Source organism: Tupaia chinensis, unplaced genomic scaffold (genome assembly GCF_000334495.1).
Source record: "Tupaia chinensis unplaced genomic scaffold, TupChi_1.0 Scaffold000075_1, whole genome shotgun sequence".
NCBI classification, from domain to species: Eukaryota; Metazoa; Chordata; class Mammalia; order Scandentia; family Tupaiidae; genus Tupaia; species Tupaia belangeri.
This window is the reverse complement of record NW_006159535.1, coordinates 2,392,750-2,411,822: the sequence shown is the minus strand read 5'-3', so window position 1 is coordinate 2,411,822 and position 19,073 is coordinate 2,392,750. Positions and strand designations below refer to the sequence as shown.

The 19,073-nt window shown below is 50.7% G+C and overlaps 1 protein-coding gene across 6 annotated transcripts in view; it reads left to right on the top strand.

The window, feature by feature from the left end:
- The window catches only part of MAX (MYC associated transcriptional regulator X), a 27,270-nt gene extending 22,810 nt beyond the window's left edge, over positions 1–4,460 (top strand). For 2 of the 6 annotated variants that reach the window (XM_027768262.1, XM_027768260.1), the window contains 2 exons: positions 1,656–1,785; positions 3,002–4,460. In XM_027768262.1, the coding sequence (XP_027624063.1) occupies positions 1,656–1,785; positions 3,002–3,189 (318 nt within the window). In that variant the 3' untranslated portion in view covers positions 3,190–4,460. Of the gene's footprint in view, positions 1–1,655; positions 1,786–2,245; positions 2,331–3,001 lie in introns of all 6 variants that reach the window. The other 4 variants (XM_006142412.3, XM_006142411.3, XM_027768267.1 and 1 more) reach the window with 3 other exon arrangements.
- Positions 4,461–19,073: the final 14,613 nt, after the last annotated feature.

Sequence of the window (19,073 nt, the reverse complement as noted above, 5' to 3'; positions counted from 1 at the left end):
TTCCCTTCATGAGAGTGAGGCGGGGCAAAGGGGGAGAGAGAGAGAAGCACCCTTAATGGGATCTCACACTGTGATCCTCACCTCAGCTTTCCCAGCCAGCCATGACCACAGGCAGGTATGCCCATGGTGTACCTGTTGACCAGGAAACGAACCCCAGTCTTGCATATGGCTTCCAGCATTGCCTGGCCACACACTGTTGCTGTGCCAGTGTGGCTGGGGCACATGGTCTTTGTAATCTGTACCTGTCAGATTACACTTGTCAGTGCTGCCCTGCGATTGATCTGTGCATATAGATATTTTAGTCTCCTCAACTAGATACTAAGTAAGCTTCTGGGCATAGAAACTATGACTAATACATTTTGTTTCCCACAGTGTCTACCCAGTACCTTACATATAATTTACACTCAAAATGGTTGATTAAATATGAACAATTTCCTCTTGAGGAAATTCCCTTAAGGGTGTTAGAAGGGGAAGCCCTGGAAATTCTAGTTCTTTTGAAGACTGAATAAACACAGGCCTCGCTAACCTCTCTGATACCCAGTCTACCCTGAGGGCCGCAAATGGAGAGTGTGAGGATTTAATATGAACAGGTTTCATTTTGCTGGCATGAGTGTGGGTATCTTTTTTGTCTTCCCCCCTGTTGTGTTCTGTTTGCTTAGGACCTGCTAAGGTTGTAATCCAGAAGAGTGGAGGACTGCCCTACTCTTGATAAGATGCCTTCCTCTGCTCACATCCTCCGTGGCATGAATGCCATACTTCAGCTACTAGACTACCCTGCCTTGGGCTTCTCTCGGCTGTCTGCCAATTCAGCTGGCTGGCCACCTGCCTAGCCACATTTGCAGACTGGAGGGAATCTCCCAGGCGAGTTTGACTTCCAGGAGCACAGGAACGTGCAGTCCATTTTATTGGCTTATGAACTTGTTCCTCTGACAGAGCAGCGCCCAGGCTGCCCACAGCCATCGTAGAGGTGTGGTTGCTTCCTGAAGTGACCCCATCTCCTGCCCTTCCTGTGTTGACATCAAGCACGGACAGCTTTCATGAAATGTCTATGGCCAGAAAGGCTGAATCAGTGACTCAGCAGCATTGGCCAGTGGGGGATAGGTACAGTGGTTTGAGGGTTTTCGTCTAGGACCTTGATGAAAAACATTAGGCCCATCCCATTTCAAGCCAGGACCAACTGAGATCCTGCTCTTGTCTTTCTGGAGCAGCTGCCTGGAGCCAAGCCCTAGCAGAGAGTGAATGGCTGCAGCTTTCATATGAGTAGGGTTTTAAGTTCCCAGACATAGCCAAGCTGAAGACTTTAAGGCCACCTGAAGAATCAGAAAAGATGGGAAGAGTGGTGCAAGTTCAGAAGTCAGATGGGCCCAATATAGAGTCCAGGTTCTGCCACTGTCTGGCTGGTGACTGCAAGTAGTCCAGTCCACTCCTGAGCCTTGGGCTCCTGGTGGCGCTGCTGCTGGCTAGGTAAACCCTGTAGAGCACTTGAACCTTGTCCAGTACACAGAAGACCTTAGTAGTATTACTTCGTATTTCCTCAGCCTTTCCTCACCTTACCCTCCTGTTTCAGCCACCCATGTTGTTGCTGTAGAAAGGCCTGCTTCCCTCACTGCCTGGACTTAGTCTTTATTTTGTTCCCTGTGCTTTTTCTCATATTGCAACAGGCATCCCGGGCCCAAATCCTAGACAAAGCCACAGAATATATCCAGTATATGCGAAGGAAAAACCACACACACCAGCAAGATATTGACGACCTCAAGCGGCAGAATGCTCTTCTGGAGCAACAAGGTGAGCACCCAAGCTCGTGGGGCAGCTGGCCCTGCTTGCTCCAGCCAGGTCAGGGCTTTCACACCTGGGCCTGCAGAGTCAGAACCAACTGGTCATGGAGTGTGCACTCAGAAGTAGCCTCAGCCCTGCTTCTTGAGGCTTGGGTAGTGGAGTGCTAGAGCATCCTGAGGAGACAATGGAGGCTAGGGAGCTGGACATCGGAGGCCTGGATCTTTTCTTACTTGAACTCGCCTCTTCTGGGGCTCAGGTGCTCTGCCTGCTGTAGGGATCACACCTGGCATTAGGTATCTGAAAAGAGCTTTGAGGTTCCCGGAGTGGAATGTGCTATGTAAGTACCAGAAACTCCAGGTGTTCAGGAGTGAGCCCTTCCCCTTGTGAATGGTAATCCAATCAGGGCAGCCAATGGGCCAGGCCCATGCTGTTCTCAATTGCTCACACCCGCCTTTTCCTACAACCACAGGGGAAAGCAAGAGCTGATCAAGTTCTTTGTTCCTGGGGAATTCACTTCTCTTCCTCCCTCATGGAAGATGCAAGTAAAAGGAAATGCAAGTAACCACCTGGGTTAGAACACCTCAAATAAAATAAAATAAAATAAAATAAATGGGCTGACCTTCTAGGCTCAAGCTGAGCTGAACCAAGGGATGGGCAGCGGGCGGCACCAGAGGGTTGGTTACCGGGCCAAGCAGCCTGCATGTAGGGGCTCTCTGTCCAAAGGCCCAGGTATTCTGTGTGTACTGGTGACTTGCTTCCAAGTGTCCAGCTTGTCGTTCCGAGTGGATCTTGTTCCTGAGAGCTAAATCAAAACTTCTTTGGCTGGTACATCTTATGTCCTTTTTTCCTGCTGTCATGTGGCCTTCACAGCCTGTGGAGCCTGGCGTTGCTGGGCCATTTTCTTCTTTGTCTGCACTACTGAATCCCATAGGGAGCTCATGTCCGGTCTCTACACTGGGCTTCCATGGCAGGATGGTGACACCACGAGCCTACTCTTCAGGGTGGGAAGGATTGCAGAGTGACTGGCTAGGTCCAGCTGGGAGAAGAGGGAGGGAAATTAAGTGTGTGGATGGAACAGCCACCAGAAGGGAGTTATTTCTGAGCCGCCCAGAGCCTCGGGGGCCAGCGAACAAGCCCTAGGGAAGAACAGGCTGGACTCTGAGTCAAGACTGGCCTCTCCCTTGTTTCCAGAAGGTGGTAACACACTCCCTTGGTTGCCTTTTAGTCCGTGCACTGGAGAAGGCGAGGTCGAGTGCCCAACTGCAGACCAACTACCCCTCCTCAGACAACAGCCTCTACACCAACGCCAAGGGCAGCACCATCTCTGCCTTCGATGGGGGCTCAGACTCCAGCTCGGAGTCGGAGCCCGAAGAGCCCCAGAGCAGGAAGAAACTCCGCATGGAGGCCAGCTAAGCTCCATGGGGCAGGCCAGCAATAAAAACTGTCTGTCTCCTCCATCGTCTCATCCTCCTTTCAGTTCATCGTTAGAACCCTCAGAACCATTTAAGAGACTCTTTTATTTTTCTCTCTTTTTTTTTTTTAATTTTTATTTTTATGTAGAAGCTCTTGGACAACAGCTCTCATTCTCCTTCCCCATTTCCACTATTTTTTTAAAAAAAGTGTTCCCTTCAGGGATTCCCTGTCCCCACCAGGAATTTTTAAACCAAAACACCCCAACTTGGCAGCTTTTTCTGTGGAGGACAGACGGCCAGCCGGACCTCTGAGCACATGGTGTCCTGCCCATCCCACCAGCTCCTCCAGCCCTGCCGGGCATGTGCCTGGAGGATGCCTGCCCCGCCCAGGCCTCTCCTCCTGGTCCCCCCTCTCCTCTGTTTGATAGACTTTGTGAATCTGTGAACTGCTCTACTTTGAGAAGATGACCGGTCGGAGTAATCAGAATTACCCCCCTCCTTTCTAAGGATTTTGTTTTCCTAAAAAGCTATTTATCGCTCCTGTTGAAAGGCCAGGTCCTTGAAGAAGTTTCTGGTATAAAAGGAAAGGGGACAGATTTGCAGCGCAGTCTTTGGCGTGTTTCACTCCTGCTTCTCTCAGCCAGCTGTTTAGGCCTGCGGTGCGCAGCCTCCCGGAGGGCTGCCAAAGCGTTCTCGTGGTATGTATGGGAGACGGCAGCAGTGAAGCGGCAGCCACCAGGGAGCGCTAGGGGGTGGTCGTCTGGGGCGGGGCAGGGAGGGAAGATTGGGTGGGGTAGAGGTTTTGTATTGAGGGCCAGTGATGATGTTTTGATATTTATTTCCTGCTACTGAAATTTGAATCTGAGTGAATTGTCCCTATTTCTGATGATGTCGGTATTGCAAAGCGACAGATTCATAAAGTAATGATCAAATCTTCCTTTCTTTGTGTGTATTTCTAAGAAATAGAGCCAATTGATTTTGTATGTAAATACCAAGAGCAATTTACCTGGTACTAAACCCGCACCCCAGTGCGGCCCCTTCCTGCCCTCACCCCACTTTCTCTCCCACTCCTGGAACCTGTCTCCACTGTGTGATCCAGCCCTGGTTCTGGCTGCGGTCAGCAGATCCCAGTGAAGGGTTTTGTGTGTTTAGGCCTCATTTCTTTGTCTTTTCCCCACTCCGTTCCTGGCATTGCTGATTTCTAGTGTATACCCTGTAGTCTCAGTTCATGTTTTATTCCATTCCATGGAAATAAAAAGTATGTCGTACATACTGCTGAAGAATTGTCTTGCAAGTTAAGGCTTTCCCCTTTACTATAAGACTATAAATAAAAACTTATTTTATCCTTCTTGGTGGTGGTGTGTTCTTGCCCTGTAGAAGCCAAGATAGTTGAGGGAAGAGCCCTCTGGAAGCTACTGGGCTCTGAAGCCCTGAGAAAGGAGCAGAGGTTGCTCCCCTGGGCCTGCAGAATCAGGAGCAGCGTAGGCCAGTGCTGTTCCTCTGTCCTGAGGGCTCAGCTTCGCCTGAGAGAGGGACAAACTAGTGGTGATGACCTTGTTCACCGGACAGAGGCTTCTTAGGTGCCCGCAGGGGTGGTGGTGTCAGCGGCAACATTTCTAGACCCACTTCCTGCCAAACAAATTACTCTGGGGGGCGGGGGTTGAAAGCCCAGAGCTGTGGTTCAGGTTCTCCCGATAATGAAGACCCAGTTCAAAGGTAGCTGGTGTTCTCCAAACCTTCTGCTTCTAGAGAGTTCCAGTCTATTAATGGGGCAGAGAAGGGCTATAAGTGAAGAAGGCTGAAGAGCATCAAGTCAGCTCTGCTCAGCTGGGGCCCCTGACTCAGACCTTGGAAGGAAAAGGAATTACGGCAAGAGCACAGCTCAGCTTTGGTTTTCCTGTCTGGCTAATAGGAAGTATTGCTGTTCTTAGGCCAAGGGAGGAAGTGAAGTCAAAGCAGTTCTTTGATTTCTCATACTTAGAGTGGTCGAGAGTACTGGGGCTCCTATCAGTTGGATATCAAATCTGTGGAATCTGCTTTGGGCTAGTGGGAGTTGGCAGATGGGCCATGTTTCTCAGAAGGCAATTTGAAACACGTTAAGACCCCCAAGCCATGGCTGCGTTAAGGAGAAGGGTGCTGGGAGAGCAGGACCCTGTTCAGGCACTCCTGAAGTGGAGGAAAGGGACTAGAGTAAAAAACATGGGAATGAGCCTTTTACAAGCCTTCAAGGTTAGTGTGTTTTCTCCCTCCTTTTCATTACCCTTTACTGTGTTTCTTTGTAAATCCGGTCATGTCAACTTGGATTGTATCCAGTCGGTTTACACAGGGTCAGGTTGGAGCTGAGCTGTGGGGTAGCCATGCTGAAATGGAAGCAGGTGAAGCTGGGTACCTAGGAGGCAGGGAGCAAATAGGTGAGGGGGGCGGACAAATGACGGTCCTGAGAGCCAGCTGCTGGCTTCAGACATTGGCTGGGCAAAGGGTTGACTTTAGGCTTCTCTAGATTATAATAAACCAGTTGGGAGCAAAGGGGCCCAGAGGGTCACTGCTTCATCTGGGAAAGTTAGAACCACCTGATGGGCGTCCTGCAGGGCGAGGGGTCTGGCAGTCGTGGAGGGAGGGCAGCTCCATTGGGAGCAGCTGCCTAGGCAGGAGGACAAGGGAAGAAACCTCGTCTGGGGGGAGGGGCGTGCTCAGCTGAATGCACAGTCAAAGGCACGGCCAAGTCCCTGCTGAGGTGTGGGTCCAGGAAGCAAGCACAAGTGTCGCCCAGGATACCAGAGTGACCCGTAGCTTCAGTGATATGGTTGTTTCATCATTCTCTGGACAGTGTCCTGCACAAAGCCAGATAACCTATGGATTTACTTGGTCATTGGACTGGTGGCTTCACTGGGGGGGCCTGTTAAAAGCCAACCACTTTCTCTTGTCATGGTGAGCTTGATATTTCCCTACCTTTATGATTGCTCTAAGGGCAAGGGTATTTAAAATGTTCCAGGTTTTTTTTTTTTTTGAGTGGTTTTTGTTATAAGGTGTGTGTGCTCTCCAGAGAGACAGAAACAGAAACATCCCTGAACTAGGATGAAGAAAACATTTATTTATTTATTTTTGAGAGGTTTTTTCGCTATAGGGCGCGTGCACTCGCCAGACAGACAGAGACAGAGAGACAGGAAAGCAAGAAATCGCCCCCCAGGGGGGATGGTCACGCCGCAATCCCTTCTCCATTCTCCTCTTGGGATCTTGGGCACGCACGCACACGTGCCCGGCGTGAGTTCTAAGCCACCGGGTCCAGGATGCGAACCGCGGTCGACTACGTGGGAGTCCAGCGACATAGCCATTACGCTAACTGCTGGTTCCCTTTTTGTAAAAATTTTCAGAGGTCTTGTACACTTGCCAGAAACAGAGAGAAAGCACCCCACAGTGGAGTGTAGTTATTCTGCAGTTCTTTTTCCTCCATTAGTCCATCTAGGATTTGGGATACAGGCAGGCATGTGATGCATTTTCCAACCCATGGGGCCAGAATCTGAACTGGGATCAGCTGTGGTCTACATGGAAGGTCTAACCTTCCATGTAGAGTGCTTGACCACTACAGTCCGGGGCCGAATTCTGTTTCTAACAGTGTGTGTGTGCTGTGTTTGGACTTTGAAGTCACACTGCCTGGGTTCAAAATCCTATGTTACTTCTCTCAGCCTCAGTGTCCTCCGCTATAAATGAAGGTGGTACTGCTACCTCATGAGGTGGATGTGAGGCTTACTTTAGATAATACTCAAAATGCACTTGACCTCAAGACCAAGTGAGCACTAAGGCGCTAGCCTTCACTTCACAGAGCATGTGACCAGGGCTGACTGAGATGGAAAAATCTAGTTCCTGGACATTGCCCTGGAGTGAGCGAGGGCTGACTTCTCAGTGGCTTACAAATGCTTCCCTCTACCCACAAACGTGTCCTATTCATAAAGAGATGGCAAAGTGACCCTGAGACTGGAGTGAAGAGGTCCTTGTCGGCCGTTAGTCACATCTAGTGCCAACTGAGTGAGGCTCTGCCATTCCCTCCCCTTACTACTCCCGGGCATTGCTGAGATTTGAACGTGGTTGGCATCCCCCACAGAATTGCCTAGAAGGCCCCATACTGGTTTACTCAAAGTGAGGTGCTTGGATTCCGCCCAGAGTGCTTGTTAAAAGGGTTCCAGGCCACTGTAGTCCCAGCTACCCAGGAGCCTGAGACAGGGAGGGGCGCAAGTTGAGAACAGCGTGAACACCTTGTCTCTAAGAAAGAAAAGGGCTTCCTGGGCTCCATCTCTGACCTGAAGCATGCTGTGGTCCCACAGACAGACATGCTGGCCAGGTGGTCCTCATGTCAGTCAGGGTTAACTCCCCAGATTAAAGTAACCCAGGCCACAAAAGGGAAGGTGAGGTGCACTGAGCCAACTGGCAAAGCAGATCAGAGACCAAGATCTCAGGCTCCCCTGGGAGAAGGTTGGGGGCGGTGGGTAGACATGCTGAACTGGAGATTGGCGGGACTGCCTGGCAGTGTCTCCCCACGCCCAGCGGGGCGCCAGCGCTCTAGGGTGACTGCGCTTCGAGACTTTAACCCAGGGAGGAAGGCTGAGGGCCGCCCTCAGCACCCCCTTCAGAAGCCCCAAGTGAGGACACTGGGGCAGCACCCTGTTAACGTGCCCCACTCCGATGGCCCTCTGTCTGGCCCCAGGTGGGTTTATACTCCAGCCAGAGCAGGGCTTACTCAGCCTTCTTCACCAGGCTCCATTCTCCATACTCCCAGCCTCTGGGAACAGGAAACTAGAGCCTTCCTTTGTTCAAAACTTTCTTGAACCTGAGGAGGAAACCTAGGTAGGGAAAAAATTCCTTAGGAAATCAGATTGTCCCAAGAGCTCATTCCTAAAGCTTAAGGCTTAACTGTAGGTAGGCCTGTAGCGACCACCCCAGGTGGACATCGCTTGCATGTTGGGGGCTCCCCCTGTACATTGTCATCGCCAGCAGGTAAATGTCACTGCTTGCACTTTGCTGGGGTGGAAGTAGGGAAGGAGCCCAGGTCGCTGCAGCTGTAGCCCTTCCCTCTGGGGTGTCATGCCCCTGGCTTCCACAGCAGTATAAAGCATGAGGGCAGTAATAGCTCAAGGGGCCTTCGTAAGTCTCAAAGACCTAAGCGTTAAAAGCTCTTGAATTGCACCTGGTACTTAGTAAAACAATAAGTGCTAGCAATTCTCAGGTCTGTCTGCTACCTCGGGTCCTGGGTATGCAACCGTTTCTGTCCAAACTTTGTTGAAATCTGTAGTGAATAAATGTCCTCTCCGATGAGTTCAGTGCATTAAATCCCTTAAAAAGGAGGAGGTTAAATGTATGTTGAGTGCCAAAAGGTGGTAACAAATACAAAGGACCTTTTAAAGGTTTGTGGAAAATGGAATTGAAGTACGAGTTTATTGTAGTGCAGAAATTTTAAGACCCATGTATAGTTTTTCCTTAATGCTTCTTTTCCATGAACCTGTTGTAGACCTTACCTAGACTTTGCCTATTTTTGAAGGAACTTGAGCAAGACAACAAATCTGTTAGCTTCTGGGAAAAATTGGACTTGGGAAATAGAATATACCCTCACTGGCTGGATCATAGCCATTTGCCATGAACGTGCTGGTGATTTTATGTGTGTTCTGGTCTGGTTCCAGCGTGTCTACAGTGGCTGGTGGCAGGCACCGTGCCAGGCATAGGGATACCATAAGAACGTCTTGTGCCTGCCCAGCGTTCTCGCCTAGGGCTGGTTACGATCGTGCAAACCATTGTCTGCCTTTTCTCGCAGGGTCAGGGTCCAGTGAGCAGAGTCTGCTCAGGGGGGTAAACTGGGGACAAGGCTGATGACCACCCCAGGGCACACCCTGTGCTCCAGCTCCCCCTAGCTGATGGGTGTGTGTGTGTGTGGGCACACATGCACCCGACAGGATGGGTGTGTCAAAAATAGCACCAAGCAGGTGGCTTTGGATAGTTCACAAGCAGCCGAGCAGGTCTCCTTCTGCACTCTGTGAGGTGCCAGCTGCCCAATGGGCCTGCCATGACTGCCAGGACCCACTGAGGGTTGTTTTCCTCTGACGTCCACTGTCGGAGTGGGGCCCTGTATACCCACAGCCTTCTCTGGGCAGAAGGATCCAGCACAATCTCTGCTGTGAGGTTTTTCCAATAAATCAAAGACCAGAGTGGGGAGGAGAGGAAATCCAGGATCCAGTATTAAAGAGAGCTGTGCCAGAACCTTCTGCTCTGGTGCTGAACATGGCAAAGGATTAAACTTCCTGCCAAGAAAAACAAACCTGACGGCCTGGAGGTGTGCCTTCTCTCTAGCAGCCGGCTCCTGCAGGTCCCCGGGAGTGTAGGATGAGTTGAACAAGAAATGACCAAATGGGCACACAGAGCGGCCACCCACACCTCCTGTCATTTGGCCCCAGCCCAGGGAGTCCAGCTGGCAGTGCGGCTCCCGTGTGAGATGCTTGAGTGCTTCATTGTCTCCTATCTCCCAGTGCCATCAACAGCTCGGGGGTGGCAGGGGCAGATCTGGGGCTAAAGGACAGTGGCCAACAGCTTTGGGCCAAAAGGCCACAGCAAGGCCAGCCAGCTGAGAGAAGGAATGTCACGTCCACAATGACTCCCTACTGCCAGGCCCTCTGTGCACGGAGCTGCAGCGAGCAGGTGGTTCCCACTGCAAGCTCTCACAGGGCAGGGGTGTTTTGCACACTTGCTGCTCCACCCTTGCATGGTGCGCAGCCCATTGCTGGGACGTGTGTGCCAATGGACTCCAGCTTCACCAGCCCCACCACATACCTTCATCCGGAGCCTTTGATGGGTATTTGAACAACGTGTAGTCTCAGCCCAACACTGTGCCTGCCCCGGGGAGACTGAGCACCTCAGAAACCTGTGTAGGTAGAGACAAGGTGCATGCATGTGGCACAGATGTTCATGTCCAGGCTCCAAGAGCCAGGGGAGCTCCAAAGATGGGCTTCTGGGAGAGAAGGGGGAGGGGGGGCAGGGGCAGGACCAGGTCATTGCTTTCCAAGCTCTTGATGGGTTCTGCTTCCTCTCCCTAGAGAGCCCAGCCTTGGGCTCCCCATGCAGCCTCTCCGTCCAGCTGTCTAGAGGAGCTGGGAGAGACTGCTGGTGAGCAAAAAGTGGACCAGAGCCTCCTGCCCTGCACGGGCCAGATCATGATCCCTTTCTGCATTACTCACTGGCTCTTAGTGTCCAAGCACAGGGCAGTCGCTGCTCCAGAGACACAGGAGGTACTCAAGGGGTGGCACCTAGCAAGGACCTCAGCACTCCCAGGGCTCTCATCTTCGTCGTCAACTGCGAAGAGGCAGAGGGCCTGCATGGAAGGACCCAGGTTTGAGCTAGGAAGTGATTTGAGGTCTAGGGAAAGGAACCTTTGTCTGGAAGCTCAAGATTGGGAAACCTTGAGCCAGCCTGTGGCATAGTAGTTAAGGTGGCTGACACCGGTTTGAGTCCTGGACCTGGTGGCCTGAAAAACAGCAGGCATGTGTGCTTGCATGCCCAATATGCCAAGAGGAGAATGGAGAAAGTATTATGGCATGGTCATCCCCTCGGGTGTGTTCTCACTTTCTTTCTGTCTCTCTCTGGTGAGGGCATGTGCCCTATAGCCAAAAAAAGAAAAGAAAGAAAGAACAAATGGAAGGAAGGAAGGAAGGAAGAGAAAAGAAAAGAAAGAAAAGAAAAAAGAAAAGAAAAAAGAAAAGAAAAGAAAAGAAAAGAAAAGAAAAGAAAAGAAAAGAAAAATGAAATGATTGGGAAATGTCTGTGAGTTGAAGTAACACCCTCTGCTTTGCAATGGCCTGCTGCTCTCTGAGACTGGGGTCTACTCTGCGCTTGATCTGGAGAAGGTGGAGTAGGAGAAAAGGGTCACAGGTGATTCCAAACCATCTCGCAATGGCCCCGACCTAGAAGGAGGAGAAGCAAATCTCTTCACCTCATGGTAGGATCGCTCTGCAGAGCTCTGTGGTCCCGCCATGGCATGGAAGACCCCTCCTTGAGAGGGACGTTGTAGATACAGCTGTAACATTGGCACAAGGGGCTTTAGGATGCACTCGATTTTGGGGGGTGTCACACCTAACATTGAATTATCTGCAGTGTACTCTGGGCTGATCAGGCTGATTGAAACCCCAAACCTTGTCTAGGATATACCAGGGGTGGCTGTGGAGGTGCTATGTAAACCTGCATCTTTTCTTGTGGAGACTTTGAAGAAAGCAGTTACTCCTTAAGAGGGTAGGCAGGTGTGATGAGGTGGTGGAGGGACCCAGCTAAGCTGCTGCTCTTGGGACCACACGACCAGCTGCGCAAGGTGATCATAGCTTTTACTCTTTCTGTGGGCCTGCTGCTCTGGTATTGGTAGAGTAGTGGTCAACTGGTCATGATGCCCTGGATCACAAAAAAAAGGGAGCATGTGAGTGACCCTGTGCCACCCGTCCCATCCAAAGAAGGGGCTGCAAGAAAGGAGACTTCAGAGACAGCAATAAAGGAGGAGCTGAGGGTCTGGGGGAGCCTCTCCCTCACAGGGATTCAGCCTGCAAGGCCCTCACCCACAACTTGCATGCCTAGTACTGGCCAGCATACCTGGAACAGTGTCCGTCTAGCGCTCAAGGGAGCTCTTTCCTTTGGGGGAGTTGTGACATCGAGCCCTGCTCTGGGTCTGGCAGATGAAGTACCAGGTTCCTATCACCCATTCGTCCTATCAGCCCAGGCCATTGTAGATACAGCAGGCAGCAACCAAGTCTCATACCCAAGAAATCAACATGCAATACTACAGAAAGAAGTTAATGCGACCAGAGGCTGAGAGAATAGTAGGGGAAACCAAGTATACCCAATATCCATGTGAACAATGATCAATATGCAGTGCTTCTTTTAAGAAAAGGGATGATAGGAGCCAGTAGGTAGGTGGCTTGTTTGTGAAGTAGCACTGGCCTCCCATATGGCTGACTGCAGTTCAAGTCCCAGACCTGGCAGATCGCTTTCTCTTTTTCCTGCTCTCTGTCTCTTTCTGGTGTGCACATGTGCCCTGTAGCAAATTTAAATAAATAAATAAACAAAATTGAATAAATAATTTTAAAAGGAAAAAGGATGATAAAAATGCATTATTATTATTATTGTTGAAAGTAAGAAAAGTGCAGGTATATCGAAGGGATACAGGGGCCAGCTGGTAGTATGGTGGTTAAGATGGCTGGGTCTTCCATGGCCAATGTAATGTCATAGTTCAAGTCCCAGATATGGTAGCTTGAAAAGCATGCTGGGCACATGTGCATGCGTGCCCGAAGTCCTGAGAGGAGAATGGAGAAGAGATTGCGGCATGGCCACCCCCTGGGGATGGGGGGCGGTGATTTCTCACTTTTCCTCTCTCAGTCTCTGTCTCTTTTTCTCTTCAGGAAGCACACATGCCCTATAGCAAAAACTTTAACCAAAAAAAAAAAAAAGGCCACAGGAACCAAATGAGAACTGCCCATGGCAAAGCTGGAACTATTTGAGCAACAAAACAATGCCGTATGGGCACATAATCCAAAGTATGAAATAAATGTTCATGAGTCCATACTGATATAAATAAACGATCGAACAAACAAGTAGATGGAAAATAAAATTCCCACATAGAATTCCAGCTCGGTTATGTGGCGTGTTGCCCACCACTCCTGTGGGCCATGCATGTAACATCCCTCTAAAGGGTACGAGTAGAACAGAAAGGAGGAAGAATAGGCTGTGGAGAGGCCGACACCACCTCGGCCAGGGGGTCGAGCTTAACATCAGTGATAAGCCATGTTAATAGTACGTACCCTCTGTATGTGTGATGAGAGTGGCACTTGACCTCTGTGGTCATTCTTCCAAAAAACCCACATAATCCTATCTAATCATGAGAAAACATCACACAGATCCAGGGACATTCTGTAAATGACCTGACTGGTTCTTTTCAAAACTGTCAGGGTCATCAGAAACATGGAATGTTGGGCCAGCGAGTGGCAGGTTGGGAGTCTGGATCCCACACGACTGACTGTGGTTTGAGTCCTGGACCTAGTGGCCTAAAAAACGCTGGGTCTGTGTGCATGCATGTCCCAGATCTCACGAGGAGAATGGGGGAGAAGGAACTGTGGTGTGGCCATCCCCCCTGGGGGATGATTTCTCATTCTCTCTTTCAAGTGAGTGTACGTGCCCTTTAGCAAAATAAAACAAATAAAAGAAGGAATGGGGGCCAGCAGGTGACGTAGTGGTTGAGGCACTGGACTCCTGTGTGGCCAACCACAGTTCGAGTCCTGGACCCAGCAGCTTGAAACTTACACCAGGCACTTGTGCATGCATGCCCAGAATCCCAAGAGGAGAATGGAGAAGGGATTGCAGTGTGGCCATTCTTCCTGGGGGGTTATTTCTTGCTTTCTGTCTCTTTCTCCAGTGAGCACATGCACCCTATAGCAAAAAATTCTCTCTCAAAAAAATTTTTAAAAAAAGGAATGTCTGAGAAACTGCCATAGCCAAGAAGAGCCTATAGGTAAAAACTAAGGGAGTCCTTTGTCCAGTAAAGCGTGGACTCTAGCTAATAATAATGTATCAACATTGGTTCATTTATTATGACACATGCCCCATATTAATGTAAGATGTTAGAACAATGACTGGCAGCTATGTAGAAACTGTGTATTACTCTTGCAATGTTTATGTCAACCAAAAATTATTCTGAGACAAAAAGCTTATTTTAAAAACGCCACCCTCTTATTGTTATTTTGTAAGAGTTGTGTTTTCATTAAGCTGGGCTAGTGATGAGCACAGTCCTACCCTGCTTGGTTTTGTTCTTGAAGGTGCCAGAGAAGCAGGAGGGAGGAATAGCAGGCCACCTGGCCCCAGGCCTCTGAACATCCGGCATCAGCGGGTGGAGAGTACAGGCAAAGTGGGTTATTGTGGGGAAGTGAAAAAAGAGGATGTCCAGGAACCACGTAGACATGCCAGGGCCAAGACAGCTGCCATCAGGGCTGTGGTCAGCTCCCGGAAGGACTGACTCACCATGGCCTCAGTGTGAATCACACAGCATCACACTCTACATGGGGTGACATGCTCTCCGTGCAAGGAACACCACTCTGAGCCAGGGACTTGGCAGAGTCAGGGACCCATTAGAAGGGTATGAGGTGGGCCTGCCCCTGCTGTTTGCTGTCACCATCCCGAGCCGGTGAAAGATGGGGCAGGCATTCAGGGCCTCGGTCATCCAACCATAGATACAACCCACATGTGTTACCCGGTGCTCCTACCCCCAAGACCACTCTTCCACCTTCTAGAGGCCTAAGGTGGTACTAGGGCATGGGCTTATGGAGGCAGCAGATCTGGGTGCAGGTTCTGGCCACCACGGGCCAACTGGGAAGCCTCAGGTGATTCACTTGAGCTCTCTGACCTGTTTCTCCAGTTGTAGGTGCAGATAGTACACCTGCCTCACCCACCTCATGAGGGCGAGTCATGATGGAATGAGGAGAGGCGGTAGGTCGGCCAGCAGGACTCTCTCTCTGGTTTGGGGAGGTGTGGTGAGGTGGCCAGCATCGTCTGGGCAGCAGTTAAGGACCTGCATGGCTTTGGGTTAATCGGGGGTAGAGTTTTGTGTGCATTAGGATCTTTGGCTTGCAAGGATCAGTAAGTGCAGTAAGAACTGGCTCACCCAGGGGAAAATCCAGAGGCAATGTGGCCTCAGGAGCCGTGTGACCCAGTTTCTGGCCATGTTTCTCAGTCACTCAAGGCAACTGTGTGTACTGGTTCTTCGGACAGGCTTCTTTCTCGGTAGGAAAATGGTTGTGAGTCCCAGGCCCACATTCCACCATCCCGAACAGAGATCGCTCTCTCTTTGAATCACCATCGCTCTCTCTTTGAATTCTTTTTGGTCACAGGCCTGCTATGAATTGATCACTGAGGCTAGGACGAGCCATGCTGACTGGCTTAGGCCTGGGTCGCTGCCAAACCTGAACAAATCAGTGAACCAAACAGATTAAATGATTGGATTGGCTTGGGCCAATCAGGGCCTGGCCTGGAGGGAGCGGGCAGAGGATCAGAGAGCATAGAGCCCAGCAAACCTTTTGAGTGCCAAGCTGGGGAGGGGTGGATGGATGCCAGAGGTGGATTGTCGGTTCCAGTCCCAGCAGTGACCACTCTTGCAGAGCACGGTGGAGGTTTGCCCTCTAGCATCCGTGGCTCCCTTTGGCTACATCCCTATTTTGCATTTGGGGCTTTATTCCTTTCCCATTCTTAAAACTCAGTACTTCTGGAATCAGCAGATGGTGTGATGATTTTATTACTGGACCCCCACGTAGTTGAATGTGGTTTGAGTTCCAGACCCAGCGGCTTAAACTCATGCCGGGTGTGTGTGTGTGCCCAAGATCCCAAGAGGAAAATAAAGGAGAAGGGATTGCGGCGTGGCCATCCCCCTTGGTCGGTGTGGGGTGTGATTTCTCACTTTCTGTCTGTCTCTATCTGTCTCTGGTGAGCACATGCACCCTATAACAAAAATCTCTTAAAAAAATAAAAATAAACTCTGTACTTCTGGTGAAGCCCATTTCCCACAGGAGGGAGAAGCACGTGATGAAGATTTAGACCGACCCTGGCCACTGGATTGCTTCTTAGAAAGGCATTTGGTTTGGTCAAAGCCAGTGAAATACAGTGGTACTCGCTGGGACATGCCCGGTGCTCCTGTGTGCACTTGACCCCAGAGGACCTGAGACGTGGAGGTGTGGCACTATTGCTGCCACTTGACAATGGCAGAGAGAGCCTGAGGTGGCTGCTAGTGAAAAGATGGAGGGGGAGAAGCCTATCGAAGCCCCTCATAAGCCAACCTAACCCCTGGACTTTTTGGTTTCGGAGTGAACACATTTCCCCGTTGTTGTAATCCAGTTTGAGTCAGGTAACCTGTCGGCTCCAGCAGTGCCTGAAAATCATTGTATTCTTCTTCCTATTCAAGAGCCATGAATGCCTCTGAGCAGAGCGTGTGGATGACTGGAACATTTGGTCTCATTACACAGCATTTAATACATATACTCCTCCATCAGTAAATATAATACTACAGTTCTCTGCTTCCAAATAGGCCCCAGCTTGGTCTTTGAGCCCATCTCAGACACCCTCCCTAAGTGCTGTGTAAGTTAGGAAGCTGCCAGAGATGGGGCGGCAGGAGAGAACAGAGAGATATTTGGCTTTTTTAATAAGGTCTTCCTGTGCCTCCTATTCCTCCTGCCCCAACCGTCCAGTTAGCTAGGATTTCAGACACAAGTGACCACGCCTAGTGTGTTCAGGTTGCCCTGAAACCTGAACTCGGGCCTCCCATGCAAAGTCCAGCCTTCCAAGCAGTAGCACTACCTACTAGGCGGGAAGTGTCATTTAACTGCTATTATGGCCTCTGCTTTTATGTAAGGTCTTCATGAGAAGTAGCTTCATAAAGGATGCTACTGCAATATCCACAAAACTGCTTCCAAAGGGACCATCTTTGGGTTCTCGGAGTCTCCTAAGTAAGAGTCTACATGATAAATCCATCATAGACTTTATCACCAGGAGAAAATGGGCTCCCTCCAGAGTCGGCATATCTCCTGCTGTCGAGAACTCTGCAGTGACCTATTGTCCTCACTTTGCCTTGGCCCCACGAAGCTGCTGGTTAAATAAAGCTCAGTTCCAAGAGTCATCGTATACTCCTCCTTCCTCCAGTTCCCAGACCACCATGGTCCTTCTCCGATTGTTTCAGTCATTCAGTAAAGCTGCCTCTATGGAGCCTTGGTTGGCGCATGGAATAGGGTGGCAGGGAGAAAACGGTGCAGCTCTGTGCTCCGAAGGAACACGAGTCTAGAACGGGCTAGACCATACACAGGCCCAGGGAGACTTCAAGGGGAGCTGACTAGGAGAGCTGGGCACCAGGGGTAATTTCAAAGTGGAGGCCACCCTGAGGAACTCTGCTTCTGCTTCAATTCCTTGGCTGGGTTGGCCGCCATCTGGCACGGGGCATCTGCACTACCTTCTCTTTCTGAGAAGCAGCTTTGGGAGCATTGCTTGGACGTGCTGGGACCCAGCATAGGCATGATGGGGCTTGGAGTTCGCCCTGGAGATGCCAAACCGAATTAACAGATGGAGGCCCAGCCCTGACCAGTGACCAGTGGGAACTAGGCTGAAAGCCTGTCCAGTCTTCCTGGGATTTGGGATCGGGGATGAACTGGAGCAATCAGGGTAAACATCTCTCAGTGGAGGAGACTCCCTGGGTGAGTGGGGAGTGGATGAGGGCCCTGGCTGAGCCCCAAGTCCCCACATGTGAAGGCAGGTCAGGCCAGTGTCCTCAAGTGCAGAAACAGCAGGTGACGGGCTGCACAGCAAGGGAGAAGGGCATCCATCCTTCAGTCTGTGGCGTGTCCTCTCACGGAGCAATTGGCCAGAAACGAGCCTGTGGCTTCTCACTCAGAAATACCGTGAAGAGAAGGCAGTTCAGGAATACTCTGTGATGTTGCCATCTCGGGGTAGCTTACGCCGGCTTCTCCATAAGGCTCCCCTCTGCTCCTAGTGAGGTCTGGCAGCTTCCCCACTTACATGGCACTTAGGTGGGTCTGAGATGGGCTTGAAGGGGTAAATGGGGCCCATCTGGAAAGAAAGACCTGCAGCAATTTTATATTTATTGATGGGGGTAAATAATTTGGAGCATCATACAGAATGAATGCTACTTAATGTCTTCTACTTAAGGATCTACATGATAAATCAGAATTCACCTCCAGGGGAAACAGCGGTTAGCGTAATGGCTATGTCACTGGACTCCCACGTAGTCGACCACGGTTCACGTCCGGGACCCAATAGCTTAGAACTCACGCCGGGCGCATGTGCGTGCGTGCGTGCGTGCCCAAGATCCCGAGAGGAGAATGGAGGAGAAGGGATTGCGGCGTGACCATCCCCCCTGGGGGTGATTTCTCGCTTTCTGTCTGTCTGTCTCTGTCTGGCGAGCGCACGCCCTATAGCCAAAAAACCTCTCCAAAAAAAAAAAAAAAAGAATTCACCTCCAGGGCCCATCTTGAAGGCTAAATCAGGTAACCCTCCAGAAAACAGTCTCATCCATAGTCAGTGCCAACTACCCCGAGATAATAATGCCAGTACAAGACCCTCTCGCTTCTACCAAGCCAGACTTTATCTCCCCTCAGGGCCCAGCTCGAATCCCCTCTGCTTGGTATAAAGCCACTCAGACCACAGCAGTCCCATCTCTTAACCACACAATTACTGCAATTAATCTCGCAACCCCCGGAGGCTTCTGGTGCTGTGAGGGTTTGCCCCCTTATTATATGGATGGGGGGGAGGATGCATGCCAGTGTGTAACTCTGCAGTCTGAACCTTTGTTAGGGCGAAAATAGCATTCCAGAATGTAGACTTGGTCTATTTATGTGGATCTGGGTGTCCTCAGAGGATACCTTCTTCTCTCCCTTCAACCAGTCTGGCCAAGAGCTCTTACTTTTTTGGCCTCCTTGGAGAGGCTCTCTCGCCAGATGAGGGGAAGCCAGGTGCCCACAGGGTTCCAGCCTGCACCGTGACAGCCCTTCTGCCCCACCTCTGGCCAGGACATCTGCCCACTGTTGCTGAGCACCTGTTCTGGGCTGCAGAGCATGGTCTCTGCTCACAGTCGGGTCGGAGACAGGCCGGGACAGACCAGGAAAGGCTGTGTGTGGTGTGAACAGAACTCAGGGAGCCTGGAAGCAGCTCTGCCCACTGCTCCTGGATAGGAAGAGAGGGCATGTGAGGTGGGACTGCAGTCATACTCCCACAGTCACATGCAGGGCAGGGCACTGAAATCTCATGAGCGGCCTTCAGTAACTCCCAGCCTTGGGCGTTCTGAAGGCATTTTCTCGGTACGGATCACACACAAGAGACATCATA